Source organism: Phalacrocorax carbo, chromosome 2 (genome assembly GCF_963921805.1).
Source record: "Phalacrocorax carbo chromosome 2, bPhaCar2.1, whole genome shotgun sequence".
In the NCBI taxonomy this organism is placed as follows: domain Eukaryota; kingdom Metazoa; phylum Chordata; class Aves; order Suliformes; family Phalacrocoracidae; genus Phalacrocorax; species Phalacrocorax carbo.
Genome location: NC_087514.1, coordinates 67284213 through 67311762, shown reverse-complemented (window position 1 = coordinate 67311762; position 27550 = coordinate 67284213). Strand labels below are relative to the sequence as shown.

Here is a 27550-nt window from a genome sequence, read left to right as displayed (position 1 = left end):
CCCACATATTAATAACCAATTACTTTCACTCCCACTGAAGAGCACCTATTATACTGACACATTTATGGCTGTTGAAATGTTTAATGTTCATACATTCCATCAATATTGCCCTCTTTCAAAAGACTATAGGATCACGAGGTAGCACATATTGGAAGGGATCTCTGGAAGTCATCAGGGCCAACATTCTGCTCAAAAAAGGGTCAACTATGAGGTCAGACTGGGTTGCTAAAGGTTTTATCCAGTTGGGTCTTGAAAACCTTTAAGGATAGAGACTGTACAGCCTATTTGGGCAAGCCATTCCACTGCTTCATTGTCCCAAGGGTGAAAAAAAATCTCTTTGTTTCCAGTCAAAATCTGTCTTGTTTCAGCTTATGTCTGTTATAAGTTTCCCAGGGACCAAAGTGAGGCCAACCAGTCTGCAGTTCCCCAGATTGTTCTTTTGACACTTTTTAAAGTTGGGTGCAATATTTGCTTTCCTCTAATCACTGGGGACCTTCCCTGGCCCCTGTGACCTTTCAAAGATGTTGCAAAGTGGCCTTTTAAGGACATCAGTTAGTTCTCTCAGCACCCTTGGATGCAGCCCATCTGGTCCCATGGACTTGTCCAGGCTGAGTTCTCTCAAGTGATCCCTGACTTAATCCTCATTCACAGCTGGCAGTTCTCCTCCTTCAACCAATTCTCTAAGCACAGAGGCCTGAGAGTCCTTTTTGGAAAAGAAGGCGTTGAGTACTTCTTCCGCACCTGTGTCTGTTGTCATTAAGTCACTCACACCATTCAGTAAGAGGCCCATATTTTCTTTGCTTGGCATTTTATTATTAGTGTAGAGGCAGAAGCTCACCTTATTACCTGTGGCATCCCTTGAAAGCCTCAACTCCATTTAAGTTTTGGCTTTTCTGATGCCATTCCTACATGCCCAAGCAACGTTTTTACACCCTTCCTTTGCAGCCCATCCCTGCTTCTACCTCCTGTATACTGCCTTTTTGCATTTGAGCTCTGTCATGGCTTCCCTGCTTACCCAAATTGGTCTCCTGATACGTTTCTTTGCTCAGTGACATAATAGCATGCATGTTGTTTTGGCCTGCATCAATCTTAATTTTATAAATTACCATTTCTTTCATACAGGATTGTTCAGCATTGGAGAATACGTTTGTATAGAAATATTTCACAGGCATTGGATACAGTGAATGTAACTTTACCAGAAAATAATACAGGTATGAGATGTTGGTTGACCTTTTGTTAAGGGGAAAAAAAGAATAACAGACTAAAGAAAACCATGCAGACTTAGGAATGATTTATATTAGTGAGACTGTCTTAAAGAACATATTATGAAGCAAGTTTTAAATACATACACTGAAATAGTTGGCAGGGGTGTTCAATCTAAGAGTTTAACATCATTCTGGATTCCCACATAATGTCTACTTTTATCTGGAGAGCAGATTTTTAAACATCAGTAGGGATATTAGAATTTGTATGTAGCAACACCCTGGCCAATTTTAGCTGTGGAATGCACAGATGGGCATGCAGAATGATGACAACATAATGTTCCCTCCAGTTTATTACAGATCATAAAATTGCAATTAAATAAAATTTGTTATGTGACAACTTGATTTGCTTGTACAATCCAATTGTATTTTAATTCTGGTTTTATGGTATTTGGTGCACAGACTTTGTTTCTGTTGTTTTCAAATAAATCAACAACAGCTTAGTAAGTTTCAGAAAGTACATCAGAAACTCACAAAGGAAAACAGTTATAAAACCACCCCCAAATTTCCATGAGGCAATCCTTTTCCATTTAATCTTCTAGATGAGGTACCACAGATTCTTCTAAAACTGACTGCCATCACAAAGAATAGTTACCTCATTTGGTAAAGTCAATTGTGATCACACAGCAAGAAGCAGAGTTCTCCGAATTAAAGAGAAATATATAAGATGTTCGGGTATTTTCAACAGCAGCTTCTCCATGTATGGGTTTGACTTCTACTGACTTCAGCAGGAAAGGCAAATAGTAGGAGGGCTGCAAGTTACAAGTTTAGGATCTAAAGATGTGAGCAGGACATTAGTCATCTGATATTTCTAGCTTTGGTCCTTACTGGGGATTAACAATTATATTAACCAGTATAATAGCAGCATTCAAACCCAATGAAGGTCAGACTGGCCAGTTATGCAGAACATCAAACCACCGAATCTGAAATAGAGGAGAGTGCAGCTGACTTTGTCTATGATACAAAGATGCAACAAAAATACCTCTAGGTGCAATAATTATGTTGTGTGTTTATTCATATGACCTCTCTTTATAGAAATAATACTAGAAAATCATGCAGAAATCTTTTCAGACTGTTATGTTTTTTAATTCCAGAATCAGAGTTCTTCAAGAGGAATCAGGTACTGATTTATTCTTCTTTATATTAAGAATCTTAAAGATAAAGGCCAAGCAAGTGAGGTATTTTGATGATCATTTAAGTACCTTCTGAGTTTAGAATTTCACCACTTTGCTACCATTACCTCATTTAGACAGAGTAGAAACTTAGAACCTACACATCTGTCCTGGTTTTGGCTGGGATAGAGTTAATTTTCCTCCTAGCAGCTGGTATAGTGCTGTGGTTTGGATGTAGGGTGAGAGCAATGTTGATAACACAGTGATGTTTCAGTTGTTGCTGAGCAGTGCTTACACAAAGTCAAGGACTTTTCTACCTTCCCATGCTCAGCCAGGGGCACAAGAAGCCGGGAGGGGGCGCAGCCAAGGCAGTTGATCCAAACTGGCCAAGGGGATATTCCATACCATATGATGTCATGCTCAGTGTATTAACTGGGGGGAGTTGGCCAGGGGGCAGCGGTCACTGTTCGGGAAAGGCTGGGCATCGTTCAACAGGTGGCGAGGGGTTGGATCACTTGTTTTTTCTGGGTTTTGTTCCTCTCTCTCTCTCTCTCTGTCATATTGTTTTCCTTTTCATTACTATTGTTGTTGTTATTATTATTATAATCATCATTATTTTTATTTTACCTCTGTTCTTATCTCAACCCATGAGTTTTCTTTCTTTTGCTCTTCAGATTCTCTCCCCCATCTCACTGTTGCAGGGGGTGGCTGGTGAGCGAGCAGCTGGATGGTGCTTGGTTACTAAATGGGGTTAAACCATGACAACATCTTACAAATAACTATTTGAATTGCATATATTAGTTATCTATAATCTAAAATACTGATTTCATGGTAACTCTCTAATTCAAGAGCAGAAAATGTAAGTGCAGAGAATGATACTGCCAAGACAGAAGTTGCAAATAAAGTCCAGGAGTTCAGTTTGTTAGAAAAGCACAACCTCCCCTGTGAAACAGTACGTTAAACCTTACTAATCCAGGCTTTTCCTTTTTTTTTTTTTTATCGACTTATTTATTTTCAAAACTATTATCAAAGACTTGATGGGTCAATAATTATTTCCATTACCTTAGAATGATAAATGTTTTCCAAGCCTTTTTACCATCATTCAGAATATCAGGTGAAAATTCACAGATGCTAACATGCTAGTTTCTCGGCTTTTGATACTTTGCCTTGTTCTTGTATACTGTATAAAGCTTGTTATTTAATTTGGGATTATCTGGAAAACAATTTCCATCTATAGGTGTATGGAAAAAATCTATTATATGCTTTGTACAGTTTCATGAATTTTATGCAGAGGAACAATAAATGATCATGTGTAAAAGATAATATCATACATTGATATATACAAACATAGGTCAAATGTCTATTTTCTGGAGTAGATTTCAAGTCTCAGACTTACTTGGCAGCAGCATCTTTCCTCAGCTGTTCGTGTTTCATTAAAAGATTCTTCCTATCTTGAAAAGCCTTTCTAACTTTATATCCTTTGTAGACAGCCTGAATTTTGAAAGCAGCAATGTCTTGTATGGCAGCTATCGACAGAGCCCCATGTTCTAACATGAATTGAATCACTTCATGGTGTTCACCAAGCAAGGCATAATCAAGTGGAGTATATCTAAAAAAAAAAAACAAAAAAAAACCCAAAACAAACCCACGACAATTATAATTGAACTAGAATTCTAACCATAATGCGCATTTACTTCGTCCTTATTTCATAATAAGGCAACTTCTAGTACAAAGACAGATTAAACACTGTTTTCAGTAGGCTGTTTTACTAATTTTTAGTATTATTTTCCTGTCTTACTCATTCTACATGCCGTTACTACATTTAAGGCTTATTTTAGTCTCCTCATATAAGGGGCGGAGGGGAGGGGCAGACTATGAAGTGTTGGAGTAAAATCCTCCAAAGCCCTATCCATAGAATTAACCGCTTTAGGCAAGCCATCTTAAAAAGGTGTTATTGAGGTTCTCATATAGAAATGTAATTTACATAAAAAGCAAGTTAAAACATTTTTTTGCATTTTCTGTGTTATTTCCATACAAACTTAAGTTCTAGAGTCAAGTCTGGCTTAGCTTCTATAACAATGACTAAGGACAGTATGGCTGACCAAGCAGCAGGATTACACTTGCGATAAGGGATAATATTTTTTTTAAAGCACTAGGAAGACTTAAGTCTGTTTTCAAATGGTCACAGGTGCTAAAAATATTAAATGGCTTTGGTTTTTAATGGTGTCAAGGATTCCTAAGCCCTTTTAAAAGTAATTCCCAAACTTCCCGTTACAACACGAGCAAAATTTACATACCTCCCTCACCAACACCGAACATGAGGCAAAGACACTTAGTGACTGCCAGTTATCAGTCACAAACCATAATCAAGACCATATAATACAAGACTACCACATAGCAAGTGCCAATGCATGCGATTGTGAAAATTAGGGTTCTTCTTGATGGTAACTTGTTAGGACGCAATGCTGGTAAGCAAAGAAAAACAGACAGAAAGCACAATTGGACTTGCCATGCAGCAATGATTTGATGGAAGGATTAACAGTATCTGAACTGAAGTGTCTGCAGGAATAAAGACAATGACATAACATGAAAATTTGTATGTCAAGGTGTGTTGCTGATAGCATTTAAAGAGATACAGATTTTTGATAACCCAGGAATGGGAACTTCAGAAGGGACCTCATTTCAGAAAAACACATTTTTAAAGTATACCTAGTTTTGAATATTTTAGTTATCAGATACAAAAGATACTAAAGTACACTTTATGCTACTAGCATGTATGTACCAAGACGGTTTATTGTATTACAGATCCCAGTCGTGAAGACCCATATTCTTAAATGTGGATTCTCTAACTCCATTACAGCTACCTTTGAAAGTTAAAAAATCACTCAGATAAAATCTGAATAGGGGTTTGTACAACTGGACACTACCCATTCAAGGCTGCTCACATACACTCCTCACAACCAGCCATTACTCTGTTGTGTCAGTTCAAAGCCTGTTATAAATTTTCTTTTCCACTGGTTATCTCTAAAGCAGATAGCTTTTAAATCAAGCTGGCTTCACAGGAAAACACACAAAGAAGACATTAGCCATCAGCTGTTACATGTAATTTAGCATGAAGCTGGTAAAGCAGCAGGTAGGCTGGCATCACAGGATGCACCCAGGACATCAAGCTGGATTACGAAATAAATTTGCAAAGAACGACAAACCACCAACCCTCCAGGCTAGCACTTGATCACATATCTGCAAGCAAGTGGGCAGCTTAAAATCCTAGATGCAATCTCAGCTTCCTCTTTTCACAAACCTATTTAGTTTTACCACTATGTTTGAATTTTGAACTGGTATCTCATATTACACTCTAAGAAAGTGAAGAAAAGAAACATCTTTCTATAGGTATATTGGGGAAAAAAATCTACTATTTGGTGAAATTGTTACTGATTAAAAAACAGTTTCATCCAATTATGGATGAACCATATCCATGAGGTTATTTTCACTCTCTCTCAAAACACTCAACTTCATTTTTCCACTTCCCATACTTCTGATCCCTTAGCAAGCAATAAAACAAGGTTTTGTAGATGCTTATTAAGAGGCAATTGTGCAATTTTTACATACATTATATATATTTTTAGGAGAATTATGTTTAAAGATTGATTCATCTAGAAATATTGGGGATCTGTGTTGTTCTGCACACGGACTAGTGCTTAAGGGCTGACATTTGGAATACTGATAGTTATATTTTGAGTAATCTAGGTTTACACAGAAGAACATATATTAATGCCAGAAGGGAAACAAAAACAGATACTAACTGAATGACTACAGTAAAACCACAGCTAAAGTCTTTTCCGGACATTGAGCATCATTAGTACATTTCTACAAAGTAAGGAAAATAGCAGCCTCCTTTCTGGCAAAATAGTGGCTTTTAATCTTACTTATTAAGAGTAATTTAATTACAACTGTTTATTTAATTTTCTATCAAGACGCTATTGGCACTACTTAATTAGGAACTACTTATACTTTCATTTGTGTTTCTCAATAAAAAATAAGAACAGAAAAGGAAGAGAGATCTGAGTGGTTTAGAGCAGAGAACAAAAGAGAAATGATGGGGGAAGAAAGCAATTAAAAACCAGGATAAGTATGGAAGTCTCAAATTTAGCACTAAAACATGGGGTTTCAAAGTCCTCAAGTTATTTAAAATGTTGAAATATTCAAATTTATATGACATACTGATCAAAATTTTATTTATAATTATGAGGAGGTCATCTACCCTAAAAAAGGCATTATACATTTCTGCTAACAGTAATTATCTTCACAGCCAGGTGACTAATTCAAACTCCACAATCCAAATCACTTTTAAAAAACTGTTATTTATATGTCAATGAAAGACAAAGAAAAGAGATGCAAATGTACTGTCTCTTTATGATTACAGGAAGATTTTTTTGTTTTAAACTAGGCCTTTAGAATACAGTTAACCACCAGGTAATCTGTCATCACTATTTTAAAACATAACATTACATTTCTCCTGTTTTCTTTCTTCTCACTGTATTCCTACCGAATAGCAAAGAAAAATTTCAGTCTAGTCCAACAGCAGCAGAAATGCCTTTTCATCCTTTGTCCGTACATATCCACTGTCAACCTCATATAAATGAAAAAGATCTTTAATATTTCAAACAAGACTAGAATGAGGAAAGTCTTGCAGAAATCTCTGTAAGCTCAAGGCTCAAAGGCATGGACAGTTGAAGTTGTAATGTCTTACCCAAAGAAGAGGTTTTTCACGTTAGAAGAGCTGCTTACACTGAAGCCCAAGATTACAGCACTCCTTTTAGATACAAGGCCATGATTCTCTGGCAATATCTGAACCCTTAAGATTTAAATCACTAGGTAGCACATTTGTTAAATTACAGAAGAATGCCTTCAGACAAGCAATACCTCTCCTCGCTGTTCTCCATATGATTAGGGAAAGCATCAAAACCCAGCAGCAATTTTATAGCATCAAGGTAGCCATTGTTACAGAGCCAGTGCAAAGCAGTTCTTCCCTGTAAACAATAGAACAGAACAACAATATTATCCCCAAACTCTATCATGCCACTATAAAAGTCATAAAACATACTGGAATTCAATGCTTTTCTGAACATGAAGGACAAACTAATTCTTCTAAATAAACTTCCTAATTAAAATAAAAGAATACAGAACTTAAAAATTAAGCAACTTTTTTTTTTTTTAAACAAGTTCACAACACTAGTGCTTTCCCTCCTAAAGTAGCTGAAAAACAGCATTAGGAGACTAGCTCTAGAGTTGCTTTTTGTAACTATGCCACCCAGGTCTGAAGCAGCTCTCATCAACCTCTGTAGTTCTGGCTGTTTTCTAGGCTGCTCCAAAACACTGTGAGAAGACTGAAAGAATTACTACAGAATTCAAAATCAGAGGAAGTTTGAGGAAAGCTTATCAGCTCAGGCAAACAAAGAAGACTCCAGCTGTGCTTTCAAAGCAAGCTTGATTTCAGAAGTCTAGTTCCTCTCACACGAAGCAAAAGTCCAACGCTCAAGCTGCATGCTATACAGCCAGCTGATGTACAACCACTCTTGAGACTGTGATCACAGAACCACAATATGAATACCTCAAGCTCTGTTAATATCAACAAAACTAGATACTACACTTCATTTCCAGCCGTGCCTCCTGTCTGTGGCTTGCTTTTCTGAACTCCAAATGTAGGAAATACTTAGGAGGCTGGGTACCACATTAAAACATGAAGCCATTCTGAGTTCAGCGCTAGCAAGCCACCACCTGAACCCCAAGCGCTGAAGAGCATGCTGCAGTGTCTGCAAAATAGGTGGAGGTGGTGTATTCAACTGTACTCAAGCTGATGCCATACAGACCTCGTAGCAGGTTGGAAAATCTCCCCAGCATGCTCTGTAGAACCCGTAATAAAAACCATTTTTCCACTACCTGGAATTACCCATGTTCTACAATGAATAGCTACAGAAAAGTTGAACAAATTGCGTGAAATTCTTCTGACTGATGAAGTTCTACTGAATTCTGAGAAATCATGTTACATAACAAAGAAATCTGTTATATGTTGCACAATTACTCTGGCTCCTAATTTCGCTTACTGCTTGAACAATGGCACAAAAGAACATAAAAACTCATCAGTGGGGTTTTTTTCATCTGGAAGAGTGACATGTATGTGGATGCTTTTGTGGATAAGCAGTTGAAGCAGTTCTTGTGCGATCTCACTTGCTCTATGCTGAAGAAACACATTATAGACTATAAAAATCATATTTCCATGTCAGCCGTTTATAAGGAATGACAGAAGTTAAGAAATCAGATGATTGATATGACTCCTCAGAAGATCACATTTTGACAAGGAAAAATCAAAAGTGATATGGAAAAATATGAATCTTCAATTCATGCTGCATATTAAAATATTACTTTTCATTCAATATTTTAGAAGTGAAGCCATAGGGAAAATTACATCAGGATGCATTTATTTCCTGTCGTGATAAACAATAGCAAAGATGCTTCCATGTCCCATAAAAGAGAATGACCTTGAAGAAAAGGAAAATGTTTTGATTTATGGTTATTCTGAAGTTAATTAAACAGCCCAGCGAAGAACACCATACCTCTTTATCTTGAACATTTGGATCTGCGTTGTTTTCCAGTAACACTACCATGCAGTTAATGTAACCTCCATAAGCAGCACACTGCAGAGGGGTTCTACCTGCATAATCCTGCACGTTAGGGTTAATTTTGTTTTCTATCAAGATTTGGCACACGTCAGCATTTCCTCCCAGGGCTGCCCAGTGAAGGGGTGAATGGCCATCTTGGTCAACCAAATCTACTCTTGCTCCTCCTGTAACAACAAAAACATTTTTGACCATAAAAAGAACACACTTTTGACTGAGCAGAGAAAAAAAAAAGAAGAACAGGTCTATGTTCAGCTAGAATGTTATTTGGTAAACTGTCAATTTAGAGAAATATTTCAGAAAGTAACTTCAACTTTGTAACTCAAATCCTAAAACCTAAATCAAATTTAATTGGGAATGAAATAGTTTCAGTGAGGGTCAGGCACCTAACTTTTTTACAAGCTTCTGAGCAACCTCTCAGATGCTTTAGAATCTCCAGATTTGTCAAATGCCCTTGAAAAGCCTAGCCTTTATTTGTTTCAGGCCTATTAATTTTCAGTGAAACTTTTAATTCTTAACAACAAAAACACTTTTGAAAATTGGACTTCAGATGAAATATCTTTTTAAATCTCTACAAGCAGACAAGATAAAATATTCATAGTGTAAGAATTACTTTTGAAAAAAGCTCGATTTTTTTAAAATTCAAGAATGCTAAGACTCTTCTATGCAGATAATCAATTTTTCTGTCTTCTTGTAAGATGTAAAAAGCCCGTACAAAACTCCACAAAATATAAAAACCTGAACCAACCAGCTACGATGACTGTCTATATAATAAAATATTTAATTAAAACATAACTCATATTCTGATAACTAGGCTTCTTGCATCTACAAAAGCTAAATGGCATAGAGGGTGGGAGGAAGAGCTTAACAGAAGGTTGAAGTATGCTCAGCAGATCACAGAGGGAAGCACGCTTTTCAGAAAGAAAGGTTGGTTGACGGAAAACTTGCAACTTGTTAGCCTTGATCCTTCAACTGTCCATAAATGGGATAATATCTCAAGTAGGAGGGAGACTGCTCCCAACTGCTTAGAACTTTTCCGTGAAACTAAAATGACAGAATTTTGCATCTAAGATACCACTGTTCTTTCACCATACTTCTTCCACTTCAGCAGAGTTTTTACAATTATCTAAAATTGTATATGTTGTTAAAACATATTTCTGTGTACAAATACAATACTTCTTACAAAAACCAACCAGAGGAAAATATTAATGATTTTAGGATTTTTGATAGCTACCTTCATTAAAAAAACAAAGATACATTTAAATAGTCAAAAAGTCTTCAAAGAAGCCTAAAAATGCTTTCTCACATAAGAGAAGAAAGCTTAATCTGGTCTTATTTACTGGAGAAAAAAAAAAAAAAAAAAAACAAAGAAAGAAAAACAATGACTTGCAGGGGAAGGGGCAGTTTGAGAGACTAGAACGTACTTGAAAAGGCTTGAGCAGAAAAGAGCTGTGAAAAGAACTATCCCTATTTGGAAAGTGTTATATTTAACTCTTCTAGCCATTTTACACAACACTCTGATAATCTTTTACATTTACTAGCACTGTTCCACAAAGGGTACTTACAGACAAAACCTGCTTCAGGGAAGTAATTTTCTACCCCACCTCTTGCTCAGCTATGCTGTTTATTTCCCAGTCCCACAGAACACAGCACCAGAACTCTGAACAGGTTTGTAAATTCATAACAGCTGACCTTTAATGAGTGTTTGTATCACTTCTTTGTGTCCCATCTCACAGGCTCGGAAAAGCGGGGTGTGTTTCATGACATCCAAAGCATCCACCTGGGCGTTATGTTCCAACAGCAATTTCACTGTGCTGACATGGCCAGAAAGAGCAGCAGCGTGTAACGCTAAAACAATAAAGTGGTAGGAAAAATAAATCACAATACCATAAGCTTTGGAGGTTCACAATTAGAACAGTCAAAATAAAAACTAATTTCACCCATTTTGGTGGAAAAGGTGCTTTTCAGCTACAAGAAGCTGAAGAATCATAACAAGTGATCACTATCCACCTTTTCTTGCCCTACAGGCAATAAGCAGAAAAACTGTTAGCCTTGAAACATGTTTCTAACTTGAACAAATAGGAATTTTACACTTACCACCACCAGAATTGGCTTATACTGAGGATCTGTGGAAGGTTCGCAGCTTCTGAGTAAGAGAACATAACCTGATCTACTTCTGCCTCTGTTTTGTGGCATTTCTTACATCACCCCACTGGAGGTGAAACTGCCCATTACCAGTGAAGGAAAGCTTTCATTATTTCTTCACTGTCTTCCTGAAAATACCTTTTTCATTTCTTTCAAATAAGCAAAGCTGTCTCAAAAGTAATTCCAGATAACCACTCACTGTTCCCACCCACCCCTTTTTTTTTTTTTTTTTTTTTCAAAATTTCTTAGATAAAATTTTACGCAAAATTATGTAGCAAGGCCATCACACCCCACACAGTATCTGCAGCTCCCTGATTTCCTCAGGAAAAAGAAAGAGATGATGGAAAGACCAGATACGGCATTTTATCTCATCCATACAATTTACGAAGTTCAGTTGTAAGAAAACTGTGCAAGTTGATTCTGCAGACTCCTCCTCTTCCGCAGTTTTCTTTGACCCCTCAGATTCAAATGTGTGCAGGCTTCATTGAGGCAAAACCAACCCAGAGCTACTTTAGATACTTTAGACCTCAGAAGTAGACATGGTGTCCTATAATTGAGCTGGCTATCGCCTAACACAGCATCCCGCCAGCACTGCCAGCTGGAGTTAAGGAAAATGTTGAAATGTCAGTCCGACCAGTTCATGGCTCTTTTTCAAGGAAAGGAGAACTACACACAGCAATGAGATTTCAAACCCATGGAGGACACATATATTGGTGATTTCACTTACAATTTGATTTCAAAGTGCTTTGGATTATTTCCTATAGTCAGCAATTGAATCAGATAATCCACATTCTTATACTGCCTTACATGTAGAATATTTCACAGACAACCAAATCATAATAATTTAGAATAAAATACAAAACAGGAAGGTGAATTCATATTTGCCCATGAAATTTCACAAAAATTCTTCCTTGGTGAGAATTCAGTCTGCTCGATCAAGCGAAATGTGGGGCTGTGAACAGTACGTACATGTCCCTGTTTGTTTAATGTTAAAACAGGCAGGGTCAGGATCCAGCAGAGGCTTTATACAGAAAGGCACACCACAAAGGCCAACGTTAGAAGGAATTGCTTCTTGAACCATAGCCAGAATATCAAAACAGTCAGGCGTTTTGTATTTGCTTGCTGCCGTTTACCACTGGTACCAGCTTCATACAGCTTATGAAACAGTAGCCCAGCATAACCTGTTACACAGGCACTACTAAAATGCACAGGTTATTCCTGTTGTCTGTCAATCAAATCCAGCTGAAGTGCATTGCCTGAAAACACACATTCTCAAAATTAGTGATAGTAACTGGAACTGTGATACAGACAAATGAGGCACCTCCTACAAGAACCGGGGTCACAGCCACAGACAGTATGAGAAGTGCTGCCTTAGTAATTGAAATCACGCCTTTAAGATGGCACTGATGTTTAACCGTCGCAGTTAAAAAGCATAGGGGAACTCATCGCACTCATGAAAAGTATCTGTAAGCAGTAAGATCTGCAGTAGCTATGTGAGTGGGTGGCTATCAGCAGAAATTTGACAAGAATGAGATCCCTGCTGCTTCGTACATTTGGACGGGCCTGGTTTTCATGGTCTGACCTCACAGTAAACTCTAGGTTCTGGTTTTTGTACTGCATTTCTTATGAAACCAAAGGCAGTAAACCACTCCATCAGATGACACATGGTGTGTGTATAACAATACAATAGAAAAAGAGCTGCTGTGTCAGCTTGGCCGGTTCTTCCCCCCTATCACTCATTCTGACGCAGGCATCTTGTTTTGCACTTTGTGCTCAGTATTTTCTTGTAAGCCAAATTTTCTGTGATGGAGTCACGGTGACTGAAGAGATTCTTCGGCCAGCTGGTCACAATAGGCTCTTTGTTCAGCCGACAGACAGAGCCCTCTCCATTGTACAGAGTGACGGCAGAGCTATAAAGCTGCCCCTGTAATGCTCCTGCAGCGCTGATCTCTGAGAAGAGGGAAATTCCTTTCCCTTGGTGTCATTCTCCTACACAATACGGAGAGTCTCGATGTCCTAGCAAAGCTGAATGGAGAGCTCGCTCTTTTTAAGTAAATGCAGAAGGCTGCGTTAACGCAATGCTATAAGTGAGCACACAAAAGTCAGAAAAACACAACCTTGAACTCTCCTCAGCAACTGTATCCCAGGCACGGTGGCATGTATGCTATTTTCTATTAGTGCACAGTTTCCCGTCAGAATACAACACTACTTTTGCCTCACCAAAACTTGGGAATGATTAAGAACCTTTGGAAAAAAAAAAACCAGGTTTGAAATCAGAGAGTGATTTACTGGTGGGCTTCCTCTGAAGGTTACAGCTCACTCTAATAAAGCCCATGCTACTGCACATGCTTGCACAATGGTAAAGTTCAGATTTCTCAACAGCAAGCGATGAACGGCATAGCTCCCCACTTTAAGACTGTTAGTCTGTTCTACAAAACGGCAGTTTCAAGTAAATGGAAAATCAATTCATTTCCTTGGATTAAAAGCCCTACAACAAAATCAGGATTAAAAGGTGATTACACATCACTGCTATGAAAGGTTTAAGACTGAAAGATAATAAACCAAACCACCTGAATTATTCAAGCATGAAATCAACACCTGAGTAATTTCAGAAACACAGTATGTGATTACTGTCTGCAAAGAAGAAAACCCTTTGTAAGGAGGTTTGCGCAGTGACTACAACATTACTGCACCTTCAGGTCTGAAACAAATACTGTGAGGTATTTAAAAGGGAACTGTCAGGAAGGAGCAAATATAGGTGAGACTGATAAAAGATGAAACGGCTAAAATTGTAGAGTATGTAGTTTCTAAAGTCATCAGACATGAAGACTGAGATTTTACATGTTGCACTATTTCTTAAACTCAAAAATTACAAACTATCGTAACTTGAAAAGACTGATTTTTCTTTTCTTTGTTAATTTGTAAGAAAAGCAAGAATTTAGATATTTAAATAGAATTTTATGGTAACTGTATTTGGCTTTTTGTGTAAAGACGCACCATATCACCAAAGGAAATGAAAAATTTTGACTCTTTAAATGAAAGTAAAAAATTCATACATGCTATCTTCCAAATCCTGAACCATGCAACCCTGCCACTGCATTTATTCACCATTTGTATGTTTTCCGAAGCGTGATCTGAAAACAGAAAAGCTGCTAAACTCATATCTTTGTTTCTTGGTTGGGATAGATCTATGCTGCAAGTTCCCTAAATCCAGTCATGCAGCTTAGGCTAGTTTGTGTGTGTGTGCAGCCAAAAGATAATGCTTGAGAGTACTTTAAAACAAATATATTAAGATTTGTATAAACAAACATTACAATATATATTCTTGTTTGTTTAAAATAACATAGTTTTCATTTCAGGAGAAATGCCCTATTATTCACAGGTGTGTGCTCTATCAGCTTGGCTATCATTTTACTACTTATTATACATAGGTTTACATTTTTGCACTTGACTTCTAAATTTGTGACCTGGCTGCGACTGGCACAGGGCAGTTCATGACCTCCTCCCACACAGCTTACCCCTACAGCTCCCTGCTACCTAACCCCTCCACTTTATGCTCAATATACTCATATTCTCCTCTTTTTTTTTTATTCAGATGTCATCAGCACATATACAGCTCCACTACTTATACTCGTATTTCCAACACTGTTGGATGCACACACCTTTCAACACCTGTCTCCCTGTCAGAACTGTTGTTCTATTTTTGTTGAAAGTGTTACATAGGTGTGATATTGCTACCACAAATTCTTATAATTTTTCATTAAAGGAGATAAATTCATAGTTGCTATAGGAAACCTGGAATTTCATGACTTACATGCTTGAATTCTGAAACACTGTGTCGCATACCTATCTTTTGCTTTGGGCAGATAACAGGATGATAAATTTGCAGGGTATCAGGTTTAACCTCTTGTTTGGACAACAGAAGTGCAATAGCTCTGATCTTTATTACACTATCTTTACAAATGACTATGATACTTATGATTTTCATGATGGTAGTTTAGCCACTTCACTGGTCAGTTTGCTCTATTTTGTTTCAAAGTATTTATTTAGAATCATAGAATCATTAAGGTTGGAAAGGACCTCTAGGATCACCAAGTCCAACCGTAAATTCGTCATTTACTGACAAATAAATGGTTTTAACAGGCATTTTCAGGGAGGGCTTTTTTATGCAATTATATTTCATGTTATTCTTTAAAATAGAGAACAGCTCTTCCTTTCCCAGCATTACAGATCTAGCTACACAGCAGCATAGCAGTAAATTTCTTCTTCTTGCTATATTCAAATGAACTGGTCCAATCTGGACAGAAAAGATTTGTTTCTTTCCCACAATAAGGCAAAGCCACTCACACACATCATTACATCAACGCAGAAATATTTTCAGCATTAAGGTACGCATCCAGGAAAAGAATAACATAGCTTCTAACAATGTTTTTTATTTGGTGGAGATCAGACTAACTGCAAATGTTCCATGGCTCTTTACTGTAAAGCATCTTACCTGTGCCAGCATATTTGTCTGTCATATTGATATCAATATCCAATTTTAAAGTCAGCATAGTCCTAATGACATCATCACTGCCTTTGCCAGCTGCCCACATGAAGGATGTTCTTCCCTCAAGATCTGAGTCATCTTTTACAGAAGGATGTTTCAAAAATACTTCCACTGTTTCCTGAAAAGACATACTGTTGAAATTAACATTAAAAGGAATCTATAACAAGAAACTATTGTGTCTCATTTAGCTGTTTACAAAGCAAATCAAAGCTTCATTTTTCCTTTTTATGTTTATATAGAGTAATAGCTCAACAGGAGCACTATATTTTCTGCTACGCCCTTTTCCTTGTCAGTGTTCATAGTGCATCCTTAACTAGGAGTTTAATACTGTCATTTATTTCATACTTTTTTCTCTTTAGTGTCAAACATCATGTGTTCATCATAAGGAAGTAAAAAACACTGCAGTCACTGTGAAGAAAGCAATGGGAAAAATATTATCGGCTCATCAAAACATTACTGTAATACTACGATACTAAAATAATGTTCCTTCAAAATATTCTCCTGACTTTTTTTTTGCTCCAGTTCTAAATACAACTGCACATGCAAATATTTGTCTGCCAAACTCTAATAATGTGACTATTAAAAAAACCAACCAGCCAAACAAACAAAAAAAACAAAAAAGGACTTTTGGGGCAACATAGACATATTTCCTAATATTTATTAATACCAACATGTTACTAATTACTGAAATATTATAAAATAAAAATGAAATATTATAAATCAAAAAATATTAAGAAAATCTTAACACCTGAGTCCAGACTTTCCACTGTAACTGTTACACTAAAATCTCTATTTAAATCAAAGCAAAAATAATTCTTTCTTCAAATCCTGTTCAAATTTCTGTTATGCTAAGCTCTCAGGAAGCAAGCCCACTTATTTAACCTGCTGCTAAATCCTTAATAAGCCACACAGGAAAGGAAGGGAGAGGAAACCATGACTGCTAGAGAAAGAATTAGGGGAAGATTTTGCCTTTTCTATCTAATGACTTACAAAGGCTGTATATTTAACAGCCGGTAAATATCTCTTAAGAACCACTGATAGGCTAGCCAATAAAAACTGAAAAAAGTGGGTTTCATGATTTTATTTTATTTTTATATTTTAGTACTAACACTATTTTATCCTTTTCCCTGTGTGACCCCCAAATAGCTCTATCACTGCTCTGGGTAAGATGAGAATTCCTTGGCTATAATGAATCAAATGCTTATAGTCACAAAGGTGTTGAAATGCCTAAGTCCTATTAATTAGCTTGGATTTTTTTTAACAACTACTTACTATTTCATCCCTCTAAAGTAATAGGAAAATTCTCATTTATCTTATGTTATTGTGATCTAAGATCCTAACAGCTTTGTGAATTTGGGTCCATATCTGAACTATCAGTTTATTGTGAAAAGGTCCAGCCAGAAATAATAAGGCATGGAAGCATTAAGCCTTCCACACAAACCAGCATGTGTTTTCAGCTTTCTGTACTCACACTGACCACCTCTGCACCTCAGACACAAATGGCTACTCATTAGGCCAGCAACTTCAGCACCCTACCAGTACCTGCACTGCTTGAAATCCTGCCAAGTGAAAAGCAGTATGAAGGCTGGACCTTTTCAATACTAAGGCACACATCCTACAAACATAAATAAGTAATTTTATTGTTCCATTAAGTTTTAGCCACGCAACATTTCTTTCAATCGCTCTTTCTTTCTAGAGTTTTTAATGGGAAAAGTGGAAGAAAACCCCATAGCACTCAGTTATTTTCCAAAATGAAGTTATCATAACTTGAAAACAAAATTAAATTATATTAGAACAGGAAATCAGAAAACAGAAGTATCAATCAGTTTAATTCTATGTGTATTTTGTAATGAAAAAAATCACACAGATTTTATCTCTATTTAAAAAATTGAAGAAAATAAAAAACCAACAAAGCTGAAAAACAGCAGTAAAAGAGTAAATCTGGATCATTTCATTCTGTGCTATCAAAAATGCTGAAAAATACTAAATATTACTTCTGAATACTGATTCATATGATATGAATAGAATGTGAGTTCCATTCAATATGAATATGAATATTGTTATGATTAATTTAGCCTTCAAAGGAATTTTAATCAAAGTATACAATTTATTGAATAGAGACAAGCAAGCAGCGCTGGATGCACGGGGGATCCTTCCGCCTAACGTGCATACCGTCATACGATACTACAGGGTTTATATTCAGTTACTTAATTAATAACAATTAGTAAAAACACGCCTAAGTTTACACTCTTTGGTCAGTGATAAGCATTCCACTTGCCGTTGGTCAGCCGTATTTAAATTAGCCACGCTTGCCATGTAGATGAGCACGCATGCTCTTTACAGGTGTGGGGGGGCAAGTCTTTTTGGTCCTGAATTGGGTCGGTGGTCGCAATCTCCCCCTGCCGGAATTACCTTTCCCCCAGTTTTCATGCTTCAGCGCCTCCTGAGCCAAGAAGTTCCCTGTTATCACTGCTGGCTGATTTGTGGCCTTCCCTTATCTTCTTTCTCTCCTTTGTAGCAAGATGTTTCCACTGTTAGTCCTTGAAGTTACTGAGTTGTATCCTTTTAGGAGGCCTCTTGACAGTGAAGCATTCATTGCTAATGCCATCTTGTCTGGCCTAAGCATTATTTATTATCTTGTTAAAATTCTCAGATGTTAGTTTCTACTCCTAACTAAAATTCTTTCTTAACAATTAACTACACAAATTGTCAATCAACATCCCAACCATTAAGACAGTTAACAATTCAATTGAACACTGAACGGCCTCTCCGTTATACAAGCACAAACAGAACGGTCAAATGCTAGAGGGTCACACTTCACCGTGTGACTCTAGCATTGTTCCATATTGACACGAATCAGACGAACACATTTTACAATCCCTCATCTTTTCTTTTTATGGCATTGATTCGTGTTTTTGTTTCCAATCTAGTCAATACTTGCTGAATTGGTATCAATTTTGGGTCTTCTTTTGTCTTTATTATCATCAAGGAATGAGTTTTCTTTTTCCTTGTTTCTGGATCAACAGGTATTGCAGTTATCTGCATTCCTTGTATAACCGAGTGTATTAGTCTAGTAAAACAGGGTATTAAACATGGAATTACTAACAGTCCTCCACATATCCTCAGTACAGCTATTCCAATTTTAGTAAGCCAATTACCATCCATAAAGTTCCACCCTAATTCTCCTAGATTGATTCCATTCCAAGTTTGAACTGGGACGTGTGCGATTTTCTTAATTTCTTTTACAAGTTCATTTACAGCTTTTCCTTCATCATCTATTTCTAGACAACAGTTACTAAGGTTAAATTCTCTACACACTCCTCCTTCTTGTGCTAGCAAATAATCCAAAGCTAAGCGGTTTTGATACAAAGCAGTTCTCATTTTGGTGTTCTGTTTTGCAATTAATCTAAGTGCATCTCCAGTCTTATTTACAACTATTTCTACCACAGCCTGTAATCTAATTATTCTATTTAACATATATATATTGGGGTCCTGTAGCCCCAAGATCCATCTTCTGCCCATGTAGCTGGATCATAATAAGCAATAATCCTCTCCAGAGGCCATTCATTATCTTTCCAATTTCCAATTTGTAAGCTCTGCTTATGACGTTTTGTTTTTTTTTTTTTTTTTTAACTCATCAGCCTCAACATACACTTGGATTCCCAGTCGCTCTCCCCGACTTATGGGTAACAGGAAAAAATTGGGTCTTATAGTTCCCAATACACAAGATCCTGTCCAATTCTTTGGCAAATATGCATAAGCCAGTTTGCCGTAAATCCAATACTGTCCTTCAGGAGTTGGCCAACCTTTTGGTATATTTGTTCCATTGGTCCAATTCTTAGATTGATCATTCATCTCCAGTGGGTTTCCCCACTTATCCCAATTGTTCTGAGTTTCATTCCATAGGTAACCTCCCTCACACTCTAGATTACCTACTGGTCTTCCATTGTCTTTTAGATTCTGCCAGCAACTCCTTCCAATTATACTCGTCTGAAGCACCCATTGTTGTTTCCTATTACCCTTTCCCATTGTTTTCCAGACTTGGGGGTTACTTATATTGCTCTCCATAGCCTCCCATGGCCATCGTTCACCCTGGTTTGTCCCACCACAAACATAACAATTGGTTACATTCAGTGACTTCGCAATGTTTTCAGCAAGATTTACAAATAGATTTTTAGCAACTGTGGGAATTTCATATTTTACCCCTGTTTCTATTTCATGATAAAATGCTATAACCTTACTTGTTCCAATTAGTCTTCCTACTTCCGAATTTGTTTTCATTTCTACCCAATATTGGTAAGGGAGTTCTTTTGGATCATAGCATACGGTCCTGTTACCTTCTCTGCATAAAGCATACTGGGTCAGATTATGAATGCAGCTTCCTATTTCCTGGCCTTTACAGTCGTAGACAGTATGATATACCAAAGCTTGGGAACTTATCCGTCCCCTTCTAGTGGTTATCACACATTGACTGCAGTTGTTTGTCACAGCCAGGGTTAAGGAACTCACCCCAAGCAGGACTAGAAGAGGTCCGGTAAGGGCCATAGTGATTGGCGGTCACGGCCCAAAGGGGTTGCAGCCCTTGGCAGACCTTTTCAAACCACAGCACCAGTTCCCTATCCGGTCTTGCCCTCTTCCATAATCTTAAGGGGTGTCCTTTCCTGAGTTACCTCAATGTATTTAAGGATTCGTATGCTATGTCTGAAAGAAATCCAGGGTATACCATGGATAGCCTATTGCTATTCCCAGGAACCAATATTTAACTGATCCTTGTTTATTGACATATTGTCTCCCCTAATGGGTATTCATTTAGGAGCTTCTCCGTTTACCAATTCTACAGGAGTAGTCACAATAAAATTCCCACAGCAACTTAGCTTATGTTCCTTGACGATGTCCTCATCAGGTTCTTCTGATGGTTAGCTTAGTTTCTCCGGGTTCAGATGTGACTGTCCACTCCTTCACTGGACTTTTCACTCGCGACACATGTGTCCACCCTTTTTCAGCAGTTCTCACAGCCGTTTCTGTAGTTAATAAAACAAGGAAAGGTCCTTCCCAAAGGGGAGATAAGTTTCTTTCTTTCCATGTTTTTATTAGAACCTTATCTCCTGGTTCTAACTGATGAATTGCAAATCCTAAAGGTGGTGTCTGGGCCACCATCCCAATCTCCCTTAACTCTTTTAATCTTTTTCCAATGGTAATTATATATTTTTGGATACTATGGTCTTCAATTATATTATTCCCCAAAGGCATCCCTTGAAAGTAGGGCATGCCATATAACATCTCATATGGTGATAATCCAGTCTCACTGTATGGTTTAGTTCTTATATTTAACAGTGCCAATGGTAAGCATTTCGTCCAAGGCAATTGTGTCTCAATCATTAATTTAGCCAATTGTTGTTTTATTGTTTGATTCATTCTTTCTACTTTCCCCGAACTTTGTGGGTGCCATGGAGTGTGGTATTCCCACTGAATGCCTAAAGATTGACATAATAGTTTTATTATTCTGGAAGTAAAGTGTGTGCCCTGGTCAGAATCAATGTACTGGATTATCCCATATCTAGGTATCAAATGTTCCAATAAAATTTTTACCACCATCTGTGCTGTAGCCCGTGCTACAGGGTAAGCCTCTACCCATTGTGTCAAATGATGTATTATTACCAATAAATATTTTATTCTCCCTACTTTAGGTAGTTCAGTAAAATCTATTTGTACTTTCTCGAAAGGTCTGTAAGCTGTTTTTCTCCCTCCTATTGCTACTTGTCGAAACACTTTCTTATTTACCTTTTGACAAGTTAAGCATCCTTGTGTAATCTGCTTTGCTATTTCAAAAATCCCAATACAGCCAAATTGTTTAAGGAAATGATCACTTAACGCCTTTGTACCCCAATGTGTTTGCGCATGCAAACGTTCCAATATTTGTCTGGCATAGGCTTTCGGCAGAATTTCTCTCCGGTCAGGCAATATCCATTTTCCTTGTTCTAACTTAGCCCCTATTTTTTCCATTTTTATCTTTTCTTCAGGGGTAAACTTCTTCTCTTTCTCCTCCTGTGTTTTTTTTGCTGATGTCCTCCTGTGTTTGTACTACATTAATTTTAGCGGCCCTAGTTCTCAGGGCTGCTTCCTGGGCCTCTTTATCCGCTAAATTATTCCCTCGAGTTCGGTAATCTAATCCTTTTTGGTGTCCTCTCACATGTACCACTGCTATTTCCTTTGGTTCTCTTAATGCTTTTAAAATTTTTACTATTAATTCTTGATGTATTAGATTTCTCCCGTGAGTATTAATTAAACCTCTTTCTTCCCAAATTTTCCCAAAAGTATGGACTACCCCATATGCGTATTTAGAATCTGTAAATATAGTCCCGCTTTTGCCTTTTAATAATTCCAGGGCCTTACAGAGGGCATACAGCTCACAAGCTTGAGCTGACCATGATGGACTCAGGGGTCCTGACTCCACAAGTTCTAGGTCCTTATTAATTATTGCATATCCTGATTTTCTTTTCCCTTCCACCACTCGGGAGGAACCATCTATAAATAGCACCTCCCCATCTTCCAACTCAGTATCCCTTAAATCTGGCCTCACCTTAGTCTGGGTCTCAATTACCTCTAAACAATTATGTTGTAATTCCTTCTCTGATGACTCTCCAAACAAAAATTGTGCTGGATTCTGGGCAGAAGTCACCCTCAATTCTAAATCAGGGGAGTCTACTAGTATTGCTTCATACTTTAGGATCCGGCTGTCTGTTAACCATTTTTCTGCCTTCTGCTGTAAAATATTTCTGACATTGTGTGGGGTATACACCTTTAAAGGAGCACTAAAAGTAATTTTTCGAACTTCCTCTATTAATAAGGCTGTGGCAACCAGAGCTTGGAGGCAAGCAGGCCATCCTCTGCTTACTGGATCAAGCAACTTAGAGCAATACCCCACAGGTTTTTTGATTCCTGCCCAGTCCTGAGTAAGAACTCCATATGCTGTCTGGTTTGATGTATTTACAAAAAGATAGAAAGGTTTTTCTAAATCTGGGAGGCTCAATACAGGTGCTTGTATTAATGTCTTTTTTATTTCCTCGAATCTCTGGTCATCTTCTATGTACCACTTGAGTTGGTTATTAGTTAATTTCTCATATAGGAATTTTACCTTTTCTCTATAATTTTCAAGCCACGGTCTACAGTATCCTAATAATCCCAATATTTGTCGAATTTCCTTTTTAGTTTGTGGGGGTCTCAAGGATAGAATCCCAGATATCCTATCAGGATCTAGCTTCTTCCTTCCTTTACTCAGCCAATGTCCTAAGTATTTTACTTCCTGTTCCACAAACTGTAGCTTTGATCGGGACACCTTCAATCCCTTCTCCCCCAGAAAATTTAACAATTTAATGGTGGCCTCTCGGGTCCCCTCTTCAGTTTCTCCTGCTACTAATAAATCATCCACATATTGTAATAATTTTACCTCCTTGGGTAATGTAAAATCTTGTAAGATTTTCTCTAAAGTTTGTCCAAATAGATTTGGTGACTCTGTAAACCCCTGTGGTAGCACAGTCCATCTTAATTGTTGTTTTCGTCCTGTTTCGGGGTCCTCCCACTCAAAGGCAAAATAATTTCTGGATTCCTCATCCAGAGGACAGGCCCAAAAAGCATCCTTTAAATCTATTACACTATACCAAGTATATCTAGGAGAAATATGACTCAGTAAAGTGTAAGGATTTGCCACCACAGGGAACTTAGTGATCGTTCGCTGATTTACAGCTCTTAAATCCTGTACCATTCTGTATGAGCCATCCGGCTTCTTTACAGGGAGGATGGGTGTATTATGGGGTGACATACATGGTTCCAAAGTTCCTTTTTCCAGAAGTCTGTCAACTACAGGTTTTAATCCTTTTCGGCCCTCCCTGGGTATAGGATATTGCTTGATTCTAATTGGGCGATAAGGGTCTATCATTTGAACACTTATGGGGTCCATTTCTATCTTTCCAATTTCCCCTTCTTTATACCACACTGAGGGGTTAACAGCTTCTTCGTCTTTTTGTGTTAAAGTGTATAATTTAATCTGCAATTTATCTCCTTTACTCTGAATGCCCAAATTTAACTTCAAAATCAAATCCCTTCCTAATAAATTGTACTCCGCTTCAGGGAGCAAAAGTAAATCATTAAGGCAAATTTTCTTTTCTGTCTCTATTTCTACATCTTTCAAAATTGGTACTTTAAAAGGTTCTCCTTTTGCCCCAACTACAGACATATAGCTCTTCCCTTTTTCTATTCCTTTTGGAAGTTTTTGAATGGTTGATTTCTCAGCTCCTGTATCTACTAAAAATAAAACTTCCTCTTTATGGGGACCAATTAATAATTTTATCAAGGGCTCTGTTGATGTTGGAGTCCCCAGAAGATATAGCCCCTGACACCCCTATTCTTCTTTAAACATTCTCTCATCTTGTTCCCGTTTTCGGCAGTTCTTCTGAACGTGTCCTCTCTTGTTACAGTAGTAACAGACGGGAGTTGTAAATCTCTCTCGGTAAGGTTGTCGCGGGGGTGTCTGCTCTATTTTTTTTTCCCTTTTCTCTCCAGACGGAGTCTTATTTTTCTGACTTTCTCTTACTGCTGCTACAAAAATTTTTGCTTTTGCTTTCTGTTTTTCTTCATCCCTTCTAACATAAACTTTTTGGGCTTCTCTAAGTAACTCCTCTAATCCTCTTTCTTGCCAGTCTTCCAGCTTTTCTAATTTCCTTCTTATATCCCCCCAAGATTTAGCTACGAATTGTGTTCTAAGGATTGCGGTCCCAGCCACTGTATTCGGATCAATTCCAGAATACATTTGTAAGCTTTTCCTCAACCTCTCCAACCATTCTGTTGGAGATTCTTCTTTTCCTTGTTGTTCATTAAATGCTTTATTAATGTTTTGCCCTCGGGGAACCGCTTCCCTTATTCCCTGTATGATTAACGTTCTCAAATCCCTCATATTCTGTCTTCCTTGAGGTTGTTGATGATCCCATTGGGGATCCACATTTGGCCATTTCTGATCTCCCGGGAGCCCTGCTTGATTCTGTCTTTCCCAAATCCTTATTCCAACTTGTCTAATCATTCCCCTTTCTTCAGCAGTAAATAGGATTCCTAAAATGGACTGTATTTCTTCCCAGGTATAAGTATTGGGGCCTAGGAATTGATCTAGTTTTTCAGATACTCCGAGGGGATCATCTAATAGGGTCCCCATTTCTTTCTTAAAGTTTCTTACATCTGTGGTATTTAATGGGACTGCCACAAACCCGATGCCTCCCTGATTGCCTCCGAGGGGTACCTCTCGTAAGGGATATAGACAAGCCCCCTCAGATACGGCAGTCCTACTTCTCGTACATGCAGTCGGTGGTTTATCTAATTCCGGTGCTGTTGGTGGGGGAGGCAGGGATAACGGTGGGACTGGTGGAGATACTACGGCCACTGGAGGGGAAGCCGCTGCCAGAGGTGAATTATTAGGATATGGGGGCGGCAGGTTATCCAGTGGTTCCCATTTATCATCTTTTTCCCTTCCTTTTTCATTTTTATCTCCTTCTTCTTCCTCAAAGTTTTCATCTCTTTTCTTTAATGTAAGTATTGAGGCTGGAAAAGGACGTGAAGTCCTGATCCATAATTCTGCATATTCACTTTCTTCCTGACTAAAAGGTTCCTTTGAATTAACATATATATTCAAGGCCTGGCAAATCCAGTCTTCAAAAGATCCAAAAACAGGCCAAAAGACAAGTGGTCTTAAAGGTTTCTTCGGCCATTCAACCATACAATATTGAACCAATTTTAATTTACTTTTTCCTTTTCTGGGGCCCCTTTCATTCCAATTTCTAATCATTATTCCCAATGGACTTTCTGATGGTATGTCTGGTAATTTGCTCCCTTTCTTCTGGTCCTGGGTCCTCGAATTTGTCTGACCCATCTAGGAATTTTACTGTGGCAATTCCTACAGCCCTTGGTTACCGGTAAGAGTGTCTTGCAGGGGGTTTAGGACCTATCACCCACCCACGAATCCTATAGGAATCGCTTCGGTCCTTCACCGGCCAAGTCCCTCGCGGGAGATTGGAACCGCGGTTAGAAGACCTCCACAATCACTTCAGAACTAGGTTCTGTCTCAGTCACACTCTTACACACACAGGCAACCGAATCCCACCCAACCAAACGGTATACAACCTAAATCCTTACGACTCCGTCGTCTTCGCTTGGATCTTCGCGCGCAGAATTACGGGCAAAACAAACTGCTGCAGCCGGCAAGGGAGCTTATAAAAATTAAATTCCTTGCTTGTCCCTGTTCGGGTTCAGGATGGCGTTAGCCCTGACCCAACCTGACCAGGAGCCACCGAATGGTGGGGCGCCCCTCCTAGATCAAGTCAGAATTCAGGAACCAAGACCATCCCGGACGAGCCCCCAATTGTTATGATTAATTTAGCCTTCAAAGGAATTTTAATCAAAGTATACAATTTATTGAATAGAGACAAGCAAGCAGCGCTGGATGCACGGGGGATCCTTCCGCCTAACGTGCATACCGTCATACGATACTACAGGGTTTATATTCAGTTACTTAATTAATAACAATTAGTAAAAACACGCCTAAGTTTACACTCTTTGGTCAGTGATAAGCATTCCACTTGCCGTTGGTCAGCCGTATTTAAATTAGCCACGCTTGCCATGTAGATGAGCACGCATGCTCTTTACAGGTGTGGGGGGGCAAGTCTTTTTGGTCCTGAATTGGGTCGGTGGTCGCAATCTCCCCCTGCCGGAATTACCTTTCCCCCAGTTTTCATGCTTCAGCGCCTCCTGAGCCAAGAAGTTCCCTGTTATCACTGCTGGCTGATTTGTGGCCTTCCCTTATCTTCTTTCTCTCCTTTGTAGCAAGATGTTTCCACTGTTAGTCCTTGAAGTTACTGAGTTGTATCCTTTTAGGAGGCCTCTTGACAGTGAAGCATTCATTGCTAATGCCATCTTGTCTGGCCTAAGCATTATTTATTATCTTGTTAAAATTCTCAGATGTTAGTTTCTACTCCTAACTAAAATTCTTTCTTAACAATTAACTACACAAATTGTCAATCAACATCCCAACCATTAAGACAGTTAACAATTCAATTGAACACTGAACGGCCTCTCCGTTATACAAGCACAAACAGAACGGTCAAATGCTAGAGGGTCACACTTCACCGTGTGACTCTAGCATTGTTCCATATTGACACGAATCAGACGAACACATTTTACAATATGAAATAGGGGTATCCACATTTCATTTACTAGATCAATGTATAGAAGCATGTGAAAGGGAAGTACATTGTCTTGGACATCTCTGGAAAATTTCAGGAAAAAATAATATATATTTAGTCTTTCATTCTGCATAATAAACCAATACTAATAGAGCATCTGCCTTCACACATGAACTTCAAAAATTTAAAAAGGATGTGTATTTGGACCTTTTGCAGGACACATAAACCATCTAAATTTCAGGCAACCTATTTGTGTGGTTCTATTAGGTAACATCTCTTCTAGAACTTTCCTTCTATAATAAGTGGGATAAGTTAGTCTTAGAGAACAAATACTTCATGTAAATTAAGTGCTGGCTAAGCCTCTTCAGTCTTTAAAACACAGAAGTGTTATATTAGAGCGAGTAACCCGCAGAAAAACAGAGCAAAGAACAAGATACAAAGTTAAGTAAAACTGAAAGCAATGTAAATATCTATAATAAACACAAAAGAACGAACTTTCTTCTTCTTGTTAGGGACTAAGAAACATCGCATTTTAACTGAGAAACATACCACGCCTATCCAAACTTGGTCAGACTGAACAAAA

General features: G+C 38.0%; 1 protein-coding gene across 3 annotated transcripts in view; it reads right to left on the bottom strand.

Moving 5' to 3' along the window:
* The window catches only part of INVS (inversin), a 123153-nt gene that overhangs the window by 26035 nt on the left and 69568 nt on the right, over positions 1-27550 (bottom strand). For all 3 annotated transcript variants that reach the window (XM_064443157.1, XM_064443158.1, XM_064443159.1), the window contains 5 exons: positions 15692-15863; positions 10744-10899; positions 8989-9218; positions 7298-7404; positions 3771-3983 (listed from right to left, as the gene is read on the bottom strand). In XM_064443157.1, the coding sequence (XP_064299227.1) occupies positions 3771-3983; positions 7298-7404; positions 8989-9218; positions 10744-10899; positions 15692-15863 (878 nt within the window). The remainder of the gene's footprint in view (positions 1-3770; positions 3984-7297; positions 7405-8988; positions 9219-10743; positions 10900-15691; positions 15864-27550) is intronic.